At 43.1% G+C, this 22,609-nt stretch overlaps 1 protein-coding gene across 1 annotated transcript in view; it reads left to right on the top strand.

The window, feature by feature from the left end:
- The window catches only part of LOC126159435 (voltage-dependent T-type calcium channel subunit alpha-1G-like), a 633,155-nt gene that overhangs the window by 204,161 nt on the left and 406,385 nt on the right, over positions 1 to 22,609 (top strand). Inside the window, exons 10-12 of the mRNA XM_049916549.1 lie at positions 757 to 899; positions 969 to 1,085; positions 8,599 to 8,750. Coding sequence (XP_049772506.1) covers positions 757 to 899; positions 969 to 1,085; positions 8,599 to 8,750 — 412 coding nt within the window. The remainder of the gene's footprint in view (positions 1 to 756; positions 900 to 968; positions 1,086 to 8,598; positions 8,751 to 22,609) is intronic.

Raw genomic sequence — 22,609 nt, 5'->3', positions numbered from 1 at the left:
CTTGGCGGGAGTCTCTACGCGTCGTCACGTGCGGGTTCGAGTCTCGGTCCGGCGCACAAATTTAATCTGCCAGGAAGTTTCTTAAGCCCACTTACTTTGCAAGTAAACAATATTAAGTACCCATTGACGTATTTTTAAGAACAGCAATTTTGATACATTTGACGATTTTAATAATACGTCATTACTTTGGAAATATTTGACGAAAACGCCTTACACGATCGAAAGATCACCTTGGTTGCAGTTTAATATCTTAATACGATGGAATTACTTTTTCCTGGTGACGTATGAGTCTCACCTTTGTCTTTGATAAGGATAGAAGCTGACGTAATGAATGAAAATTTGTGACAACGTCCAGACTTGAACCTGAGCCTCCTGCTTAGTAGGCAAATGTTGTAATCAATACCCCACAGGAGCACTGTGACTCAGACAGCTGCACGGAACTCTAGTACAATCTTAAGGCGTGAACTGAGGTTTGTGTTGTGTAGAGCATTGGACTAGAACAGTCGGTGTAACTTTCTGAGCCGATACATGACGGTAGTGTAGGGGCTAGTCAATCTGGTTAGTAAGGAGCAGACCTCTGTTCAAGTTCCAATGTTCGCCCAAATTTTAATTCATTGCTTCAGCGTCTATCCTTATCGTAAGACAAAATTTTATTGAAGATTTTCCGAGTAATTTCTAAGAACAGCCAACTTATCCCTTGCCCAGGTCTTCAATCAGTGTCCCGTGTTTCTGAGTGTAACCTCACAATCCCCACAGGAGGGGGCGAGCCGCTGTGCTGCCAGGAGGCGGGGTGCTGGGAGCTGGAGCTGGAGTCTGGGCTGTCGGAGGGCGCCTGCTGCGCCGAGCAGCCGTGGGCGGCCATGCTGGAGGACAAGGCGGCGGCGGCGGCGGGCGCGGGGGCGGCGGGGGCGGCGGCCCGGCGCCGCAGGCAGCGCTGGAGGCACGCCCTCGCCTGCTGCGCCGGCTGCCTGCGCTGGGTGCGCCGCGGCGTGCGCGCCCTCGTCACGCACAAGTACTTCCAGCAGGGCATCCTCTTCGCCATCCTCATCAACACGCTCAGCATGGGCATCGAGTACCACGACCAGGTCAGCGACACCCAGCTAACTATCATCCGCGTAGACCTACAGTCGATCCATTCTCTGTTGTCAACAATCCATTCATCATGCCTAAGGGTTGTCGAGAAAAAGTATGCCCCGATCGGTCGCGAAATGGAAACCAGAGTGTTTTATTTGCAACAGTTAGCTGCACCTTCCAGGTACTTCTTTACACTGACGCCGTTCCAACTTAGACATTCGTGGTAGCGTTGTATCAACTTTGCAATGCCCTCATTCATCATAGAAGGCAGCAGCCTGTGCTTTCCGCCAATTCCCTACCCTGGTCCCCAGTTCGTTTTCTGTGCCAAAGTGTTGCCTTCATAGCCAGTGATATGTAAGCAGAGATAAAAATCAGAGGGAGCCGCCTCCCGCCTGTGTGGTGGGTATTCAAACACTTCCCATCGAAAACGCTGCAGAAGCCTCTTCATTGCTCCTGCAGTGTGCGGCCGATAATTGGCTTGAAGAAGGAAATGCATGACAGTTCCGTTATGTGGAGTTCCATTGCGGCCGGTATCCGTACTTGCGGAGTGGTTATTTTCTAGGTATTTTTATGTGCTCATTGAGGGCTCAGAACTGCAAAGTGCAGTGTGACGCGCTCGACAAGGATACTAAAGACACCGCCCAATACCGCAGTGCAATGCTTCATAGGATTGAATGAATTGTATCCATAGTGGATGCTGTCTAACTCCGTGACTGTTCCTTTATGGGGTGTAGAAAAATATCTGCTACCAGTCACAATAAAAGGTTATTTATTTGTCACGCGACCGGTTTCGGGCTTGCGCTCATCTTCAGGTGTTTATACATTCATGTACATGTTTATACTGTTGGAGATCACTGTATAAATACAAAAACATTATTTGCTGGTGACTACACAGATACAAGTGGGACAATTGTAAGTGGTAAGGCAGCATTTGACGAAAATATGTCTATACTTACATAAATATGAAGCACCATTATTACAGTTACGCTGTGGTGATAGTTGTAACTAAGTGACAAAACTATCACCACAGCATAACTGTAATAATGGTGCTTCATATTTATGTAAGCACAGATGCATTTTCGTCAAATGCTACTCCACCACTTACAATTGTCCCACTTGTATCTGTGTAGTCAACAGTAAATTATTGTTTTGTATTTATACAGTGATCTCCAACAGTATAAACATGTACATGAATGTATAAAGCCGGCCGGGGTGGCCGAGCGGTTCTAGGCGCTACAGTCTGGAACCGCGCGACCGCTACAGTCGCAGGTTCGAATCCTGCCTCGGGTATGGATGTGTGCGATGTCATTAGGTTAGTTAGGTTTAAGTAGTTCTAAGTTCTAGGGGACTGATGACCTCAGAAGTTAAGTCCCATAGTACTCAGAGCCATTTTTGAATGTATAAACACCTGAAGATGGGTGCAAGCCCGAAACCGGTAGTGTGACAAATAAATAACCTTTTATTCTGACTGGTAGCGGATATTTTTCTACATTTCATAGAATTTTCATTGCGGTTTCCATTTCGCGACTCACCGGAACTTACTTTCTGGACACCCCTCGTAGTAAGCACACTGTAGAGATGGGCGGTACTTAAACCTCAATAAAAAAGGAATCACACTGCAACCACGAAATTTGGTGCTGGTGTTAGTCCTTCTCTATATATTCGCCCTTCAGATCGAGACTTTCTCACAACGATGGATGACTTAGCGGGGACCTCGGCAGTAGAAGTGTGCCTATTCAGAAACCGTTCCACGTCGGTAATCATCTCATCGTCTTTCTGGAAATATCTTCTACATCCGTCGAAAGAGAGAGACACTGGGTTCTACGTCAAGAGAATAAGGCCGGCGAGGCAAATACTGATAGTCCAAAGAAGCTGGCATGTGTGGCTCTGTCGTGTCCAGAACGAACTGATGCGTTGTCATTTAGCAAAAACGCACCCTTGGACAGCTTTACTACACGTTCCGCCTTGACAGCCTCCCATTATCCCCTCAGATAAACTCGGTAATGCGCTCCAGTGACGGTTTCAAATGGTTCAAATGGCTCTGAGCACTATGGGACTTAACATCTGAGGTCATCAGTCCCCTAGAACTTAGAACTACTTAAACCTAACTAACCTAAGGACATCACACACATCCATGCCCGAGGCACGATTCGAACCTGCGACCGTAGCAGTCGCGCGGTTCCGGACTGAAGTGCCTAGAACCGCTCGCCCACCACGGCCGGCTCCAGTGACGGTTTTCTCCTTACGAGTAATCCATTAGCATCATGGCAATCTCAAAAAACACTCATTATTACCTTGCCTAATTACGATTCAGTATTCGTCTCTTGCGTAGGTTCTGAACCCGCTTATTTCTTGTTTCCTTCGCTCCATTGTCTAAGGGTCATAGATCTACATGCAGCTCTCGTTCGTGGTGATTACGCGCCTAAAGGAGTCATCTGGATTCGACTCATAGAGCTGCAACAATTCCACTACAGATCCGTTAAGGGGCATTTTTGTAGAGTGTGAGCAGTCGCGGAAAGCAGCGGCGGCGACCTTTGTGGAGTTTCATTGTCAGGCAAGATATAGACAATGACAATGACGATGACGATGGAGGTAATCGTCGAAGGCTCGAAATTTTACCCAGAACTGACGCGGCAAGAATACCGAGAATGTTTTACATATAAGTGTCGTCGCGAAAAACTTCGTTCCCATAAGATGTAGACAACTGATACCCGACTGATTTTCGCTTTTTCCACTGTCTCCTCAATTCTGATTCACTGGTCATCGAGTAATAGGGCATCCATTTCTCTTGGCTGGTGTAATGAAACAGTTTGCGGAAGCTCTTGATCAAAATGGTGATTGTTTTAAATCCTGCTCTGTCTGGAACTAAAATTGAAGAAAGAATCTTTGTAGATCTTCAAATCAGAGTCCTAGCTAAAGCCAGCCAATTTGAAGCTACTGTGACTTCTAAAGAGAAAAATGCTTGGTATGCATTGAAAGAAGTTATGGATGATTTTCTAAGGAGCAGTTATTATATCAAAATTGCAACCAACATGCTACAGAAGCTGATTACATTAGCATTCAACATGAGTCTCAGATTACACTATCTATTTTCATATTTGGGCATGTTTCCTGGTAACATGGGGGCAGTGAGGAACAAGGTTGCATCACGGTTTTCGAGAAATGGAGAGGAGACACCAAGAACAATGGAATACTTCAGTGATTGCAGATTACTGCTGGACGCTGTGTAGTGAGTCTAAAGAAAAAAACAAGATTAAATCCGAGAGACAAACATTCTAGAACAAACGAACAAGATCTTACTAACGTGCTGCTTATAAGGTAAACAGGCCTGTAATTTGATAGTAAAATGCTAAATGATAAAATGCTAAAATGATAGTAAACTCTGACGTGATGGAGAAAAATGAAAGTCATTTTTGAAAGTAATGGCATTGAAACGTTAAGAATCACATCTCTCAACAAGTTTTAATTTGTAGATCTGTATTATCAATTAATATCCTAGTAGTTGTTGCCAAATGAAATGAAACAAAATAATCATTGTAAAAGGTTAATCTCTGGAAATATACAGGCTGCATCGAAAAGAATCATCCGATTTGCCACGTCTATATTTCTGAAACTAATAAAAATATACAATGAATTTTGGTTTTGATTAATGAGAAACTCAAAAAGTTGTTTTTATACCTTTTCACAGGTGTTCAACATATCCCCTTGAGATGCACGGCATATGTCAATGCGGTATTCAAATTGTTCCCACACTGCAAGTCTTAACTTACAGCTTCTACAGCTGCTGTTATGCGATGTCTCAGGTCATCCATTGTTGTTGGTAATGGTGGCACATGAATAGAGTCTTTTATAAACCCCCACAAGAAATAATCACATACAGGCAGATCCGGTGACCTTGGAGGCCACTAATGTAAGGCTGAATTATTTGGTCCAGTGCGACCGATCCATCCTTCAGTAATCGTATAATTTAAAAATTCCCGCACTTTCTAATACCAGTGTGGCGGTGCTCCATCCTTTTGGTAATGAAGTCGTCCGCATCAGTCTCCAACTGTGGGAAAAGAAGGTTGTCAATCATATCGAGGTATGTGCTTCCCGTAACAGGGTTCTCGGCAAAGAGAAATGGACCATACACCTTCTCCCGTGAAACTGCACAAAACACATTAAATTTTGGCGAGTCCCTCGCTTGAACACCTTCATGTGCTTGTTCCATACCCCATATTCTCACATTATGACGGTTCACCTTTCCATTTAAAAGGAATGTTGCCTTGTCACTAAACACTAAGTGTGGAAGAAAAGAACGAAATTACAGAACTTCACACGCCGTTGTTTGCCACGTTCACGAAGAGCTTGCAGTAGCTGAATTTTATATGGTTTCATGTGTAAAAATCGACGCAACACACACCAGCCGGATGTCGGGGGCATGTTGAGCTGTCGAGCTGCACGGCGAACGGATTTCTGTGGATTCCTTGTGAAACTATGGCAGATGCTTTCGATGTCAATGTCAGACACTCGGAGATGGCACGGCGATTTGCCTTTACACAACCAATCTCTTGCTCGGAATTGTTCATGCCATCGTCTAATGCTCTGTGCTGTAAGAGGGTCCACACCATACCTAGTGCGAAAGTCACGCTGGATAGTTATTACTCACCTGCCCTACGCAAAAACGTATAACACACAACACTTTCTGTTGTCCCGACACCATTTTTCCTAGAACTGAAGTGGGCGCACACTGCTGCTACCTAGCGGGAACCATGTAAAACTCAAGAATTTGCTCTTTCCAACAGTACGTTGTTCACGCACGTATCTCAAATAACATAATAGTTATGACTTTTTTTAAATCGGATGATTTTTTGATACATTCTATACATCATTTGATCATACTTTAGTGTAAGTAGGTCATTAATTACAGGCAAAACCTGTGCAGGACACATTTTTGTACTGTCTGCATTTGATCAACAATTGCATAAAAGAATAATTGAGAAAATGTTCATGCATCTGACTACGACCATAATAGGTCCACTCGTATGTCTTCAAGTTTAAAGAGAAGTTGAAATATTGACAGCTGAACACATATACATGCATCTGATTATGATAACAATACCTCCATTGATTTTGTCTGCAATCCCAGAAAAAGTCGAAGCACTGATACACTTTTGACGGTCTCCATCGTCCTCAACAGAGTTCGACTCCTGACTCTCACAAAAATTTGTATTACATGTTGTCACATCTAGCTGAACTCACCTTAACGAAGCTGAAAATTACGACAAACATAAAAACCGCTTTATTACTGCAGGAGGTTGTAACGTAGAGACATTTGTATAATTTAAAAATTGTTTTAGAATACTCAGGCATTGGCATAGGTCTTTGGTAACGTATAGGCTGAGTTAACATAATTTTAAAAAATTCTCATGTGGCAAAAATGAATTTTCAGACATCTGTTAATTTAACAAGCAGTTACATATGTGACCACTGATAATACTTGGTAACCAGCATAGGAAATCATTACTTACGCATAAGCCAACTGGCCAAGATAATTCACACTATGAAAGTACAGACTCTCAAAGAATTATTGAAAAAATTAAATTTTCCTCCACGATATGTTTCTATTAAAAATTCTGGACAAACACACGGCGTCAAATCAAAAATGTAACAATTAATGGCTACAAGCTGTTTCCGATCACATCTATCAAAAGAACTTGATAGGAAATCTTGACACAAAAAACTAAACATTATCCAAACAAAATAACAACGGCAAGCGGAAGCTTACTGACCTTTCTGTTCGAAATATCTTGATCAGACTAGATACAAATACTGATGGACAAATATCATATGGATGACTGATTAACATGGCCACCTCATGTAAAACCATTAAGAGAATTTCAAAGTACCTGACCATTATGAAATTGTAATGGTTATGAAAACTGACTGGTAAACACACTTGCACAAAGTCACTAGACTAAAGCAGCCAATTAGCAATGATAGCAAAATTACCTGCTGCTATGTATTTCACATACAATGCGTGGCTAAATTTTGCAAAGAGTTCGCGTGCCACTCTTTGCCTAGGCACCCTGAGAACTCACCAAGATACTATTGTCTACGTACTAATTCAAAAAATACAACGCAAGTCATGCTAGGTTCGACTACTGTGCGCATCTTTGGAGATACTAAACGCCAATAAATGCATGTTTGAAACAATTGTATCCTAGTAATGAGACGACGTTTGCAGCCACGCTTCAATACTCCCTATAAATAAGGGAAATGTGGTGCTGAATACATGTCAATAGTAGTCGGCTAGAGACTACACAGTGTTTAGTGTTAGACTGTATATGGTTCAAATGTCTCTGAGCACTATGTGACTTAAGTTCTGAGGTCATCAGTCGCCTAGAACTTAGAACTAATTAAACCTAACTAACCTAAGGACATCACACACATCCATACCCGAGGCAGGATTCGAACCTGCAACCGTAGCGGCAGCTCGGCTCCAGACTGTAGCGCCTAGAACCGTACGGCCACTCCGGCCGGCAGACTGTATATCTCCGGGTGCGTATTAAGTGAGATAATGGCAGTATACAATACTGAAACTGATGCTTGTAAGGTGGCACCAGTGGATAAACATTTGTATTATTGTCTCCGCCTTTGTATCTGTATCGTTTCTACAGTCCCAATACATGTTGACATCAAACAGCACATTATAAAAATAGCCATGTAAACTATACAAGCATTATTTTGGTACACATTCATGTTCGAGAAGAAAAACCTAGGCTGCGCCATCCATTTTATCTCGTGAATTTACAGGTCCCAAGATAATGTAACGGAATGTATTTCGCTATAGCTTCATTTAATTAGCCCATTAACGAAACTCCTATGATCTACATGCAGCTTCGCGCCCAAGTAGCTGAACATTCATCATACAGTTGGTGTAGTCCCACCTAATCGTCTTATATAGTTTGTTACTTACATCTCAGAACGACATCGACGTCTACATCTGAGCTTTGTAGGGTGGCTAAATTATAATGTGTTGAGAGACAGCAGTGATTTTCCGATTCGAGTTCTCCCAAATTCCGTCTGATTCCTTCACCCAATCCTAATTTGTGCAATGGTAGGAGGATGAGAGGGAAAATAATCATAAACTGTTAATTCACTTGTTCGGTTTCACAATGGCAGTTTGTAAACTGTTATAAGAAGTATAGCACAAACAAAGAACCATCTGTATTAAGTCAAACTTAGAAATGTTGGCACCTAAATACGACATACGCTAAATGGATGCAAAAAAATGTGTTTCTGGTATTTTAGTAAAAAATTATCGTAATTCCGAATGAAGGCATTGGAAGATTTGATGTCAAGTCCTAGTTACGAATTTGTCCCGTTTACCACTCTGACATTAATTTCATAAGCTGACAGTACGATTTGATACTACTACTGTATAAGTGCTTTTCAGTAATGGCAATGATTGCATCTACACCATAGTTCTCTCTTATATTAATAAGAGTATTGTCGTAAATTATTTGTTCTCTTGTTGTACAGCCCGAAGAACTGACCGTGACGGTGGAGATCAGTAACATCGTGTTCTCCGCCATTTTCGCCGTCGAGATGATGCTCAAGATAATCGCCGAAGGGCCGTTCGGCTACATCAGCAACGGCTTCAACGTCTTCGACGGAGTAATCGTGGTACTCAGGTGAGCGACACGCAACGGCAGTGTTGCCACGGAAGCCGCGCCATATCTCTGCTGTTGCACCAAATATAAATATGCATTCCTCACCAACTCACTGTTAGTCATACTGTGACATGTGTAGTTGCATCTCAAAATAAGTCATTGACCTAAGCAGACAAACGTGACACTTGGATGCAAACAAGCCGTGCGGATCAAATCTTATTGTACACATCAGTTATTTTCTATCCTGTCCTTATCTGCTGTTTTTCTGACTGAACGCAATTGTCTCCACATATTTTCTACGTCAAGTTATATTTGATACTACTACTGTATAAGTGCTTTACAGTAATGGCAATGATTACTTGTTCGTCCGAATTTAATTTTCGAAATACTATTTTATGACATTAAGAAGTTAATCCATTTCGGTATGTACATCATTTCCCTCCCTGTACGCCAGATGCTACCGAACAACGCACTCTAATATAAAATTCTACTAATTCCTTAAAAAGTAACACATATTCCTCAAGTATTTTTTAATACTCCGTCAATGTCTTTCTCCATCTCTTTCCACCATGAGCTAATCTCTTCGTTTCTGCATACTTACGCCACTCAACGGCGTCACGGTTACGCTTAACACTTGTTTCCTTCTATAGTTTTTTCTGTCTACTGTTCCCACCAACGTCAAGTTCGCAACTCGTAAACGCCGAAGCCAATGAACGACAAGCCCGTCCTTTTTTCTGACAATGATTTCAATTAGACATTAATCATGGCCTGTGGTCCCAGATGCCTCTTGTTTCGTACTTCCTCGTGTATCTGATGTTTAACACGCTTCCGTACCACCACATATCAGGTGCTACCACTTTTTCTATTCAGTTATTTTTCAACAGTCAACATTCATTTCCGAAAAATGTTGTGCCCACACATATTGGTTCAGGAACATCCAGCTCTATTCTTTGTCAATATTTGATAGCAATATTGTACTTTAAATCTCCTTTTCGTCTGTTCCAATTTCTTTCTGATGTCTTCCTCGGTCCGTCTATTCCTTGTAGTCGTACTTATGGTGCAGGAAAAAATTTTCAGTACTTCTACTGCACATACTACGTTGTCGATATTTATGAAATTATTTGTCTCCTTCTTACTATGTTTCATCACTTTTTTATTTGCCTTATTTATTCTTTACTCAAGTTATGCACAAAGTATTAAGTTCATTTTCTTCAATAGTTCTTCTAAATGTTCCTTACGTTCACCTAAAAGGCCTATGTCGTCTTGAGAACCTGCCCTCCTGACACATTTACTTCTTTTCTTTGATTTGATCTTTGGTCTTCTTCATTGTTTCTTAGACAAACGATAAACTGCATTCTGACCTTGCACATTCTACAAATAATGTTTTTTTCTTGATTTTCCATTTTCATTAGTCCCATTGGAAATACTGTACAATACTCAACCATCACTACTTTTTATCCCTGTTCATCTATGTATACTTAATTCCTTATTCCTCTTTACATCACGAACGGCCTTTTCTAGTCCTTCAAATGTGATAAAGGCGATCTTATTTTTCTTTTTCCATTTTCCTGTTAATGAGCTCAAGGACAGAAATTTATGATACCTGTACATTTTCTGAAGCCAAATTCATCTTCGTCCAGTGCCTCTTAATTTATCTTCCTAGAGATTGGTGGGAAGTTCAAATTCCATCACAAGAATGCAGTACACCACGACTACCTCCACTAACCTAAGAAAATGGTGGAAAAAAGGCATTTTGACTACCTCCGATAACCTAAGACAACCACCACCTCCTCCTAGGAATTGGCTGGAAAAGGATTCAACCTGTGCTGGACCTACGTCTTTATTTTACATGAACTATTTATTTAAACAATTAGAGGTAGTACTGCCATCAAGTGTGTTCAACCCGAGGTCCAGAGTCCAACTGGCCTAATAAACGGTACTGCCACCAGATGGTGCTGTCATCTGTCCCGTGACATCATCCAATATGGCGGTCTGGGGTGGGGGAAATGGCAGGAAACACTGTGGTCGCCATGGGGTCCAGAGTCCAACTGATCTAGTACACAGTACTGCCACCAGAGGGCACTGTTGTCCGCTCTGTGATGTAATCCAAGATGGCTGTCTGGAGGGGAAAATGACTCAGCCTGTACTGGGCTGCTGGAGAGAGGAAGAAGTGTACTTTATTTATTTTGGAACGATTTATTTAGAGATGGATTTGAGATAGTATATTTATCACACTGATACAGAACACATGCTCTGACATGCTTGGAGTCACACTACGCAGCCTACAGACCTGTAAACTACTCGTAAATTACCGAAATAGCGCTCTGCAGAGACACAAACAACTCCTAAATTACCGAAATAATTTCAGTACACAGCACACAGACATGCAGATTCCTCCTAAATAATGCAGTACACTGATGTCCAGACACGAAATCAACTTGTAAACTGTCCAAATAATGTATAACACAGCCTACAGACCTGCTTGCAAAACAATGCAACAGACACAAACAACGTGTGCGGGCACCGCCCACCGCCTCCTGCCCACTGGACCGCACAGGAGGCTACAGCACACACTCCCAGATGTTGGTATACACCAACAGCCCCCGTGAAGTGACGCGGCTGTCAGCTGCCAAGCCACACACAGGTGCCCATTCTGGTCCCTTAAGCATGAGGTGGTGGCATCCCCTTCATACTTGACACCTGAGAAATTCCTCTCGAAATATGTGATCACCTAGGTACCATTGTCGACGTAACCGGATGGGAGTGAAGACCTATTTGCAGATCACGGATGCTCCAAGGGCGCACGCACATCGACACCACTGTGAGCCACCGCCAGATGCTAGCCAGCGCGAGCCATCACTTTCATGCTGCTGCTGAGGTGAAAGTCACCTCTACAGTTCGAGTGTTATAATGTCATCACATGTTTATCTAAAGAAGCGCCAATCCACCGTCTGGGCCATGCGCGCTAGTGTTCACCACCCCCGGTAGGTGAGTGGTCGGCATGACAGAATATCAGTCCTAAGGGCCCGGATTTGATTCCCGTCTGGGTAGGAGATATTCTCCAATCAGGGAATGGGTGTTGTGTTGTTTTAATCATCATCATTTCATCCCCATCGACGCGTAAGTCGCCAAAGTGGTGTCAAATCGAAAGACCTGCATCCGGTGAATGGTCTACCTGACAGGAGGCCCTAGTCACACATTTTATTTATTAAATATACAAGTGTTGATCCACTGCACAGACCAGTTTAAAGTTTCATCACCTGTACTTTAGGAGGATTACCGTATCCCACAGACCATACTGTAAGTCACAAGAGACACTCCCTGTGTCATTGTTTGAAACATTGTTTTTTTCCTGTTGTAACACGCTTTGTACACTGACATCCATTTTGTTTTTCCACCACGACTTCAAGGTTTGTGTCAGGTTCTAAATGACATTAACATGTTCTGATCCATTGCTTCTCACAGAAAACTAGACGTCACATGGTGTAAATCATCTTGTTACTCCAGCTACCATAACATGCCACACACACTGGATGATTTTAAATAAAAGACGGTTACAACATAAGGAACTGGAAGAGTCTGGCGCCATTGTGGAGTATTTCGAAACTGCTGTCCGAAAGTGATTGACGACCTCTACATCATACTCATCTGTGACAGTGATGGAACAGCTGATGGCTTTGCATTCCGATTCGTCCGATACCTCACATTGCAGTCATGTACGCAATCGCTGTTTCGGTGCTATCCATACCCAGAAAGTGTTGTCCCTCCACCAAAACTCTTTCTGCAACTCAAACAAGCGATGTCAGTTATTCATTATGTGGTAACCAACAATGTACCAGTGGACAGATGGAGTGGAAAAGACAGAAAAGACACCATCAATGTACTCTAATAATAAGCATCACAGTTGATAGCGTGAACAATTTTAGCAACTTTACAGTAATTTCATTATGAGCAATGCTGCGACAGTATGTTTCCCAATTCCAGTTTCATAGCTAAAAAACAGCCCCCCTCTCTACTTTGCAAGTATCATTGCAAATGTAGATAGATTACTGTGCAGTATGTCCACTCATTGTTAACTGTCGAACACATACATCATCAAAGTATACCAGACAGCATTCTACATATTTCTAACACCTCGAGCATAGTGCTTAATTCACACTCTATCTCTATGCTGATGGGAGTCACAGAGCATTCTCACAGTCTTAGGGTAAAGCTGGAGACTGAAAGACCCCTCACAATGTCATTGACCAACCCACCCTGCAGCACTGTTACCGATTTAATCTGCAACTGAATAGAAGTAGACCGCTACATTCCACGTCTCGTGAATGAATGGAGCTAGCCGAGTCCTTGCCCATCCAAGCACACAAGTTTTCTCCAGATGCTCCCATGTCGAGGAGGTTAGCACCCCTTATCAGTGTACAGTAACAGATTTGAAAGTGTTGTAATTTAATACCAGATGGGTAAGAAGAACAAGAAATGGGTGACTTTTATGTATGATGGAGCTCCAGACGGATGGAGTTCGAAGCATTTTACGTAAATCAACTACACTATCAACTCTAAAGTATTGTTCTAGAGCCTAGGATCAGTACCTGGAAGATATTGATAAGAGAGAACAAACACGCGCACTCCTAAGGCTATAATGTTCCGCTCTTAAAACAAGCTATTATGTTGGATCGCTTGAGTTTCTGACCTATCAGTCATGTGCAACACAGCGTTGTTAATATTCCAATGTAAGAAATATATTTCCAGTGCATGACATATATGCTTCTTGCAGGTTTCTTTACGATAAACTATTGTATCGAACCATAAAACGAGAAAACTACCTCCTTTAAACAGTGGCTCTGTGTGATACATGCACAATGTTGCAATGGTATGTATCATTGCGTCAGCCACACATCATGCATGTCCCGTTAGAATCACGAGCAGTCGAACAGATTTCTACTGCACGATCTGTGACGTCAGTATGTGCTTCATACATGTCCTGTTAGGATCATGAAGAACAATGCACCCTGTGCTATTCTGGAATGTATTTCTGCAGCATCTGAAAGGGTGAGTCACTCAGCAGTTAGGTCTTCGCTGGACTGCAGGCAGAGAGAGGTATCACACCAGCAGCAGTAAACACACTCGCCTGCAGCCCAGAGGATGACTTGGCGCTTATTTAGATAGACATGTGACGTGAGTATAACACTCGAAAAACTGTAACTGTAGAGGTGACTTTGACATGCCGTCGTCAGTGGCATGAGAGTGAAGGCTCACGCTGGTTTGCATCCGGCAGTGGCTCGCGGCAGTGCCGACATGCACAAGCCCTTGGAGCATCTGCACTCTGCAAATAGGTCTTTGCTCCTGTCTGGTCACGTTAGCAATGGTGCCTAGGTGATCACGTATTTTGAGAGGAATTCCTCAGGTGTCAAGTATGAAAGGGATGCTGCCACCTCATGCTCGAGGAACCCGAACAGGCACCTGCGTGTGGCTTGGCAGCTGATGGCTGCATCACTTCACTGGGGCTGCTGGTGTATCCTGACTTCCGGGAGCGTGTACAGTAGCCTCCTGTGTGGTCCAGTGGACAGGGGGTGGGAGGTGGACCTGGCAAACATTGTTTGTGTGTCTGTTGCAATGTTTTGTGAGCAGGTCTGTAGGCTGTGCTATGCGTTATTTGGACAGTTTACGAATTGATTTCGTGTCTGCACAACAGTGTACTGCATTATTTAGGAGGAGTGTGCTGTGTACTGAAATTATTTCGGTAATTTGGGAATTGTTTGCGTGTCTGCAGAGCGTTATTTCGGTAATTTACAAGTAGTTTACAGGTCTGTATGATGTGTGGCGTGACCCCAAGAATGTCAGCTCATGTGTTTTGTATCAGTGTGATAAATATACTATCTCAAATCCATCCCTAAATAAATTGCTCCAAAATAAATAAAGTACACTCCTTCCTCTCTCCAGCAGCCCAGTGCAGGCTCAGTCATTTTCCCCGACAGGCAGCCATCTTGGTTTATGTCACAGACTGGACGACAGCACCCTCTGGTGGCGGTACTGTGTACTAGGCCCAGACCCCCTGGTGAACACACTGTTTCCTGCCATTTCCCCACATCCCAGATCGCCATCTCGGATTACATCACAGAACAGACAACAGCGCCCTCTGGTGGCAGTACTGTGTAGTAGGTCAGTTGGACTCTGGACCTCATGGTGAACACACTTGATGGCAGTACTGCCTCTAATTGTTTAAATAAATAGTGCACGCAAAATAAAGACTTAGGTCCAGCACAGAATGAGTCCTTTTCCAGCCAATTCCCAGGAGGAGGTGGCGGTCAGATGATTTAGGTTAGTGGAGGTAGCCCAAGTGACCTATTTTCGTGCCATTTTCTTAGGTTAGTATAGGTGTGTTGCATTGTCCTGATGGAATTTGAACTTTCCACCATTTTTTGGAGAAGGGAAGTGGAGTGGGGTTAGGTTAGTGGAGGTAGCCCAATTGACCTATCTTCCCAACAACATCTGCCATCTGAATGACGTCACAGCCGTCATCTTGGATGACGTCAGCAGATGACATGACAGACGCCATATTTGATGACGTCATCGCCACCATCTTGGATTTGGGACCACACCGCCCTTGTTCCACTACTAGTGTTAAGTGACATCCACACAGAATTGCTGACTAAAAATGATGAAGGAAATGATAGAAAAATATGGTTAATGGCGCTCCCTTCCATGCTCCATCTGGGTTCTGTTCCCGGTAACACCTCAAGTTTTTTCTGAGGTAAGGAGATCTGGAAGGGGCTACACACAGCCTCGCAAGGTCAAACAAGGAGTTGCTTGAATAAAAATGCAGCCGCACCATTAGGATACAGGTTTGGCGATGCTGAGCACACATACCATGACCATAGATCGCTCCTCGTACTGCCTTGTATGCAGCTGTGGGCCTGTCAGAATATACCTAAAGCCTAATCCTTGGTGTTTATGTTTTGGGCACACAAGTCCATCATCTGCATTAGTATGAAGTGCAGCTCTCACGAGCCTAAATACACTCTGGTATATGCTGTGGTATGGGAGCAACCAGCCTCTGAATGCCATGAGGAATTTCTTGCCATGTCTGAATTTCCTTTGTGTCAGTTCATAAATTTTTCTGGCGGAGGATGGTGTGAAATTATACAGCTACCCTTTTCATCCTGGACATGCTCTGTGAGAAGCAAATCAGTGGGCCTGGTAGGCCAGTCAAGGATCTGTATATTCTTCATGGCACTTGTGGTTTGAACTACAGTATGGGGTCTTGCATTATCCTGTTGGAACATACCAGCAGGAAAGGCATGACAACAGCGTTTCCCATCATGACACATACACATCAGCATTCAGCCTCTTTTCCACAATTGACACATCACTTCTGTTGTAACATCCAATACCTCCCCACACCATAATTCCAAGAGTTGGAGAAGTATGGGTCTCGAAAATCGTAGCTTCCTGAATCGTTTCTCAAGTAGTCTGAGAACACGTGGGCGTCGATCTGATCGCCATAAACCGAAGCTAGACTCACCGCTGAGGACAGTGGGACGGCACTCAATGTCCCATTTGACTCTGATTCTGCACTATGCAAGTCTGTGTTGTTTGTGGTATGATGTCAGCGGTAACTCGAGATCTTATTACAGGTCACTGTAATCTGTTGTCGGTGGTTTGTGGTGACTCTTTACCTGTAAGCACAGCCCAGATTTCAGCTGGTAACATCTGCATATTCGTCAGTGCCAGTCGAACAACTCGACAGTCTTCCAGAAGGTAAGAAGCTGAAGTAATGAATTTAAATTTGTGCCAAGGCCAGGACTTGAACCCCGCGTCCTGCTTACTAGGCAGATGTGCCAATTACTACCTCACCGTGTCTACCACACCTGCACAGACTACCGTAGTCCAGTGATCTCCCTAACATTAATTCACGCCTTGAGTCTATTTTAATTCATTACTTTATCTTCTGACCTTATCGAAGATAAAGATGAAACTCACGTGTCTTCAGAAAAATGTAATTCTATCAGATCAATAGATCACCTACGTCTAAGATACAGGCGGTATTTTCCCATTATGTACAAAGCTTGGGTGCTATTCCAATATCAAAGAGTCTTGACAGTAGCGACTCTTAAGAAGGGGAAAACGGGCCGGAGGCATGAATTGAAGTTTGCGTTAGAGAGAGCACTGGACTGTGGTAGTCAACGCAGATGTCGTAGCCACTCTGCCACGATGGTGTAGCGGTTAGCACACCTGCCTACTAAGCAAAAGACGTGGGTTCTAGTCCTGACCTTGGCACAAATTTAAATTCATTACTTCAGCTTCTGTCCTTATCGAAGATAAGGAAAATTTAACTCTAGCAGATCAACTCTACGGTCTTATAGTGGTGCAGTTATTCTGAAAGAACCACTGTCTAATCTTCTTGTCAAATCGTTGGCTCCATCTCGTCAACAGGCGTTCTGCTGCCATTCTACTGCAGCTAACTGTTCGTGCGATGTGTCACTATGACGCTTCCGCATCCCTCATGGCGATGATTTGACCATTCTCAAAGCCTCAGAGATGGCGATAGGTTACGTGTGAACAACCTCTGGGAATGCTGTGTTGCGATCTCCACCCTAAAATGTCAAGTAACATTAGATACGCCCTACAGCTATCATGTACTCAGGTCATTCTTCATCTCTAGAAATGGCTTTTTTCCAGGATAAATATATTTAAAATACGCTTGCATAAGGATCGTATTTAAAACATCATCCCCAGTAGCATGGAAATGCTTGAGTATCACTTTGGTAGCGCAGGGGTCAAGGAGCTGTTCATGGTTCGGTACCTTCCTTTCCCGTCAGAGTGCGGCTACTCGAGGAGAATGATTGAATAATTAATTTGGCTGTCTGTTTTCCTTGTTCCCCTAAGAACTGGTGATATAAAATCTCACTCTTGATTCTTCCGCTGTCCAGACCGCGGCCAGCATTAGGCTCCATTACGTCTAGCATGGTTTACGCGATTGATTGATAAAGAAAGAGACAACAGGGAGAGACAGCAGACCAAGAAAACAGACATAACTGGTATGACGCGTACATTGTTTCAATACAACACGTTAAACGGGAGGTAGCCTTTTAGATGTGAATAATGGTTACTCCTCACCAACGAAGTTAAGAAACTGGGGAGAACTCGTCTTGCTGCAGGTCAAGACACAATAACAATCAAGCAGTACAAATTACGGACAAAATATTGACTGATCCAACCCCTGAATTAAGAGGAAGTGCACTGAGGGATGTTGAAGTACGAATAGTCATGAGAACTGACGAGACCAGCACAGGCAGGGGTGACTGAGATTGCTTTAACGGGAACATAATACGATTCCTGCACCAACAATTTGGTGAACACGTATCGTGTCATGTCGAAATTATTTCCGATTAGCATGAGTAAACTATTTACTGACCATTCTGTATCGTGTCGCGCGATCAATGGCCGCTACCAATGTAACTAGCATGTACGTCTGTGAATTATGGCGGCGGCTCACTCGCGGACGATTGTCACGAATTTGCAGCTACCTTCTTGCAGCTGCCTTCGACTGGGACATCGAGAGCGTCTCCCATCACTTTCGTGTCCGAAGATCGAACAGCACTATCTGCCTCCGCCGACAGGAAGAGAAGTTCCGTGACCAGCTTAACAGGTCCGCCTCTTGCGCACTCGTTGCATCCCGTGAAGGCAGTTGGGAAACCTGGAATAGCGGGTCTTCCGCAAGAACGGAGGGCGAAGTGTGTGTCCCACTTGTAGTGCCAATTCTATACTAACTAAACCATGCGTCAAAAAACTGCAATCTCTTCACTGGCCGCGAGTCATGTTGTTAGGCAAGCCTACGGAGGTCCCTCATTGTCGGGGAAAATCCATTTGACATTATTTAATCAGAAATTAATTATCTCGGCTTGTAATCAGCCCGTGACTTATACCTATCGACTCATAATCTAAGGACGAAGCTAAATCTGTTGTCAAAGGTTATGACTAAATTTGCTTGGTGCACTTCCCCTATATTAGAGATCTGGACTGGCTGCTACTTTGCCTCCAAATGTTTCGTAGCTGGGTCGCACAACATATCAGTGTTACAAGTGTCGTCGCTACACCGCCGGCGGATGTTAGAGTTACGCTGCAAGTACTTCGTCTTACGCCTTTGGAGTGTTCTTCCACTTAGTTTTGGCCCATTGCGAGGCGTCCCTCACGGCCCTGGTTCACCTGCTGCGACATTTGAGCCGCCCACGCCGCTCCCAAAGGGCGCGTTTCACAGCCAGCGGCCCGCGAAGCCGGCAGATTAAAAATACCACGCACCTCCGCCCGCCCGGAGCTCAATCCGATTCCCTTTGAACGCCCGTCTTCGATTTCTGAAAATTCCGCCCTTTCTGCCTGACGAAACGGAAACATTGACTGCAATATGGTTAATCCCTGTTCACCCCTGTTCATCGTCTGCATTAAAAAGTCGAAAGTTAATGAACAACGAATATGACGTATTTTCATTTCCTTACTTTGTTATGCTACATACACTTCCCACTTACTTCCTCGACACAATTTTACGTTTATAACTGGCTGTTTTGATTTATTACTTCATTCGAGTATTTCTTAAAAATACTTACTAACACTAAAAGCTACAGTTCATACCTCTTACTCAGCTCGTCAACCACCAAACTGGTTTGATAGAGCCTGCCTCGAATTCCTCTCCTGTGCCAACCTCTTCATCTCGAAGTAATAGTTGCATTCAACATCCTTAATTATTTGTTGGATGTAATCCAATCTCAGTTTTACCCTACAGTTTTTACCCTCTGTAGCTCCCTCAAGTACCATGGAGATTAATCCTGTCCCTCCTCCTTGTCAATGATTGCGAATGTTCCTCTCCTCGTCGATTCTTGGAAGCTCCTACTAATATCTTTTCTTTTCAGTTCACTGTTGTTATTTGAGTTTATGTATTGTGATTCTGTCATTTGGAGATAGTGAGTGGAGCTGTCGACACTAGAGTATGAGCTCCAAGTGGAGAAATCGGTACATTTCCGACATATCCTCCTGTTTGATTTCAACAGAGAGGTGATAGCAACGGAGGCAGCCAGAAACGTTTGCGCCTGTATGGGGTATTGCAATTGGACAGAGCACTATAAGACAATGGTTTTCTCGTTTTAAGGAGGGTCGTTTTGACATTAGTCACTCCCCACATTCAGGAAGACTTTCGGGGTTTGATGAAGATCGTTTAAAAGCATTATTCCATAATAATCCATGACAGTGCACTCGAGAACTGGCAAATGTGGTGCAGTGTGATCATTTCACCATCGTAAGACATTTGCATGCAATGGGGACCCTTCAAAAATCGGGTGTATGGGTACCGCATGCTTTAAGCCAAAATCACAAAAATCTGCGAGGTCCTCTATGTGAACATCTGCTTGCTCGTCATCAATTGGCTCTTCAACAACATCGACCACTCCCATCTTGTTTCGTCACTATTGACGGTAAATGGTGTGCGCAGACGCAATCCAATAACAACGATTAGGAACACTGCATCAAGTGACACAACTCCACGATAACGTCCGAGCGCATTCTGCTTGAGTTCCCATCTTATTCACCTGATTTTTCTCCCTCAGGCTTTCACCTTTTCCACTCTCTACCGAACAACCTTCAAGAAACTTCCTTTCCGGATGAAAATGCGCTCCGAACAGGGATCGACGAGTTCTTCATTCTAAGCCACGTGATTTCTACAGTCGCGTAATCGAAAAGTCACCCCAGCGTTGGGTTGTGAAGTCTCTGATAAGTGTATCTGTTATGCTTATTAAGCTTCTGGAAAAACGCTACGAACTTACGCAGCAACCTCACAATTCAACAAATCTCAAACACTTCGATTCTCTCACCCTTCAGTTTTTCCACAGTCCATTATCACTTCTATACAATGCTGTGCTCCAAACGTACATTCTGAGAAAGTTCTTTCTCAAGTTAAGTTGTGTGTTTCATATTAGCAGAATTATTTTTGGCGAAGAATGTAGTAACATTTATTATATCCAGTAGACTAGAACAATGCAGCGAGTAACTGCCTCACTGGAGTGATTAAAACATATAGACCTGCGCGAAGTAACAGGGCAAGTGAATCCAGTCATGTCGACTCCAACTCTTAAAAAAATTCCAATCTTCACTGCTATCCTGGATTTTGAAGGCACCCATCAATGATACCCTGAATGCAGTAGAAGTTGACATTTTGAGAAATATTATGAACTATTTTGAGGATAATCACTGTCAGTTGAGAGGAACCAGTGGAACGACTACGTTAGATGATATTATTATTTAGACAAGTCTTCATTTCAGTGATCACTCTCACGCTCACCTGGTAAGTTAATTGGCGCTACGTGACCATTTGCAGCGACTGGGAAGCACACAAATGACAGAATGAGTTATAAACATTTCTCGCAAGTCGTGATGAGAAAAATTCAATTGTTACGTTTAGAAATGATACACATCTTTGGAGAAAAGAGAACCAAATGTATGAATATCAAGAACTCAGATGTAAAGCCAGTCCTAAGCAAAGAATCGGAAGCAGAAAGGTCGAAGGAGTATATAGAGGGTCTATGCAAGGGCGATGTACCTAAGGGTAATACTATGGAAATGGAAGAGGACGTAGATGAAAATGAGATTGAGATATGATACTGCGTGAAGAATTTGACAGAGCACTTAAAGACCTAAGTCGAAACGAGGGCCCGGGAATAGACAACATTCCGTTAGAAGTACTGATAGCCTTGGGAGAGCCAGACATGACAAAACTCTACCATCTGGTGAGCAAGATGTATGAAACAGGCGAAATACCCTCAGACTTCAAGAAGAATATAATGATTCCTGTTCCAAAGAAAGCACGTTCTGACGGGTGTGAAAATTTGCCGAACTATCGGTTTAATATGTCACGGTTGCAAAATAATATCAAGAATTCTTTAAAGACGAATGGAAAAACTGGTAGGAGCCGAGCTCGGGGAAGATCAGTTAGGCTTCCGCAGAAATGTTGGAACACGTGATGCAATACTGATTTTATGACTTATCTTGCAAGATAGGTTAAGAAAAGGCAAACCTACGTTTATAGCATTTGTAGACTTAGAGAAAGCTTTTGATAGTATTGACTTTAATACTCTCTTTCAAATTCTGAAGGTGCAGAGGAAAGGCAGCGAAAGCCAATTTATAATTTGTACAGAAACCAGATGGCAGTTACAAGATTCGAGGGACACGAAAGTGAAGCAGTGGTTGAGGAGGGAGTGAGACATGGTTGTAGCCTATCTCCGATGTTATTCAATCTGTATATTGAGCAAGCAGTAAAGAAAACAGCAGTAGGCATTGAAAAACAGCAAGAAGAAATAAAAACCTTGAGGTTTGGGGAAGGAATTGTAATTCTGTCAGAGGCAGCAAAGGTTTTGGAAGAACAGTTGAACGGAATGGACAGTGTCTTAAAAGGATGATATAAGATGAACATCAGCAAAAGCAAAACGAGGATAATGGAATGTGATGCTGGGGGAATCAGATTAGGAAGTAAGACGTTTACAGTAGGAGATGAGTTTTGCTGTTTGGGAAGCAAAATATCTTATGATGGTAGAAGTAGAGAGGATATAAAATGTAGACTGGTGATGGCAAGGAAAGCGTTTCTGAAGAAGAGAAATTTGTTAACATCGATTATAGATTTAAGTGTCAGAAGCCTTTTCTGAAAGTATTTGTATGGAGTGTAACCATGCATGGATGAGAAACATGGACGATAAACAGTGCAGACAAGAAGGGAATAGAAGCTTCTGAAATGTGATGCTACAGAAGGATGATGAGGATTAGATGGGTAGATCACCTAACTAATGAGCGGATACTGAATAGAATTGTGGAGAAGAGGAATTTGTGGCACAACTTGACTATAA

The sequence above is a fragment of the Schistocerca cancellata genome, chromosome 2, assembly GCF_023864275.1.
Source record: "Schistocerca cancellata isolate TAMUIC-IGC-003103 chromosome 2, iqSchCanc2.1, whole genome shotgun sequence".
NCBI classification, from domain to species: domain Eukaryota; kingdom Metazoa; phylum Arthropoda; class Insecta; order Orthoptera; family Acrididae; genus Schistocerca; species Schistocerca cancellata.
This window is presented reverse-complemented; position numbering and strand designations above follow the sequence as displayed.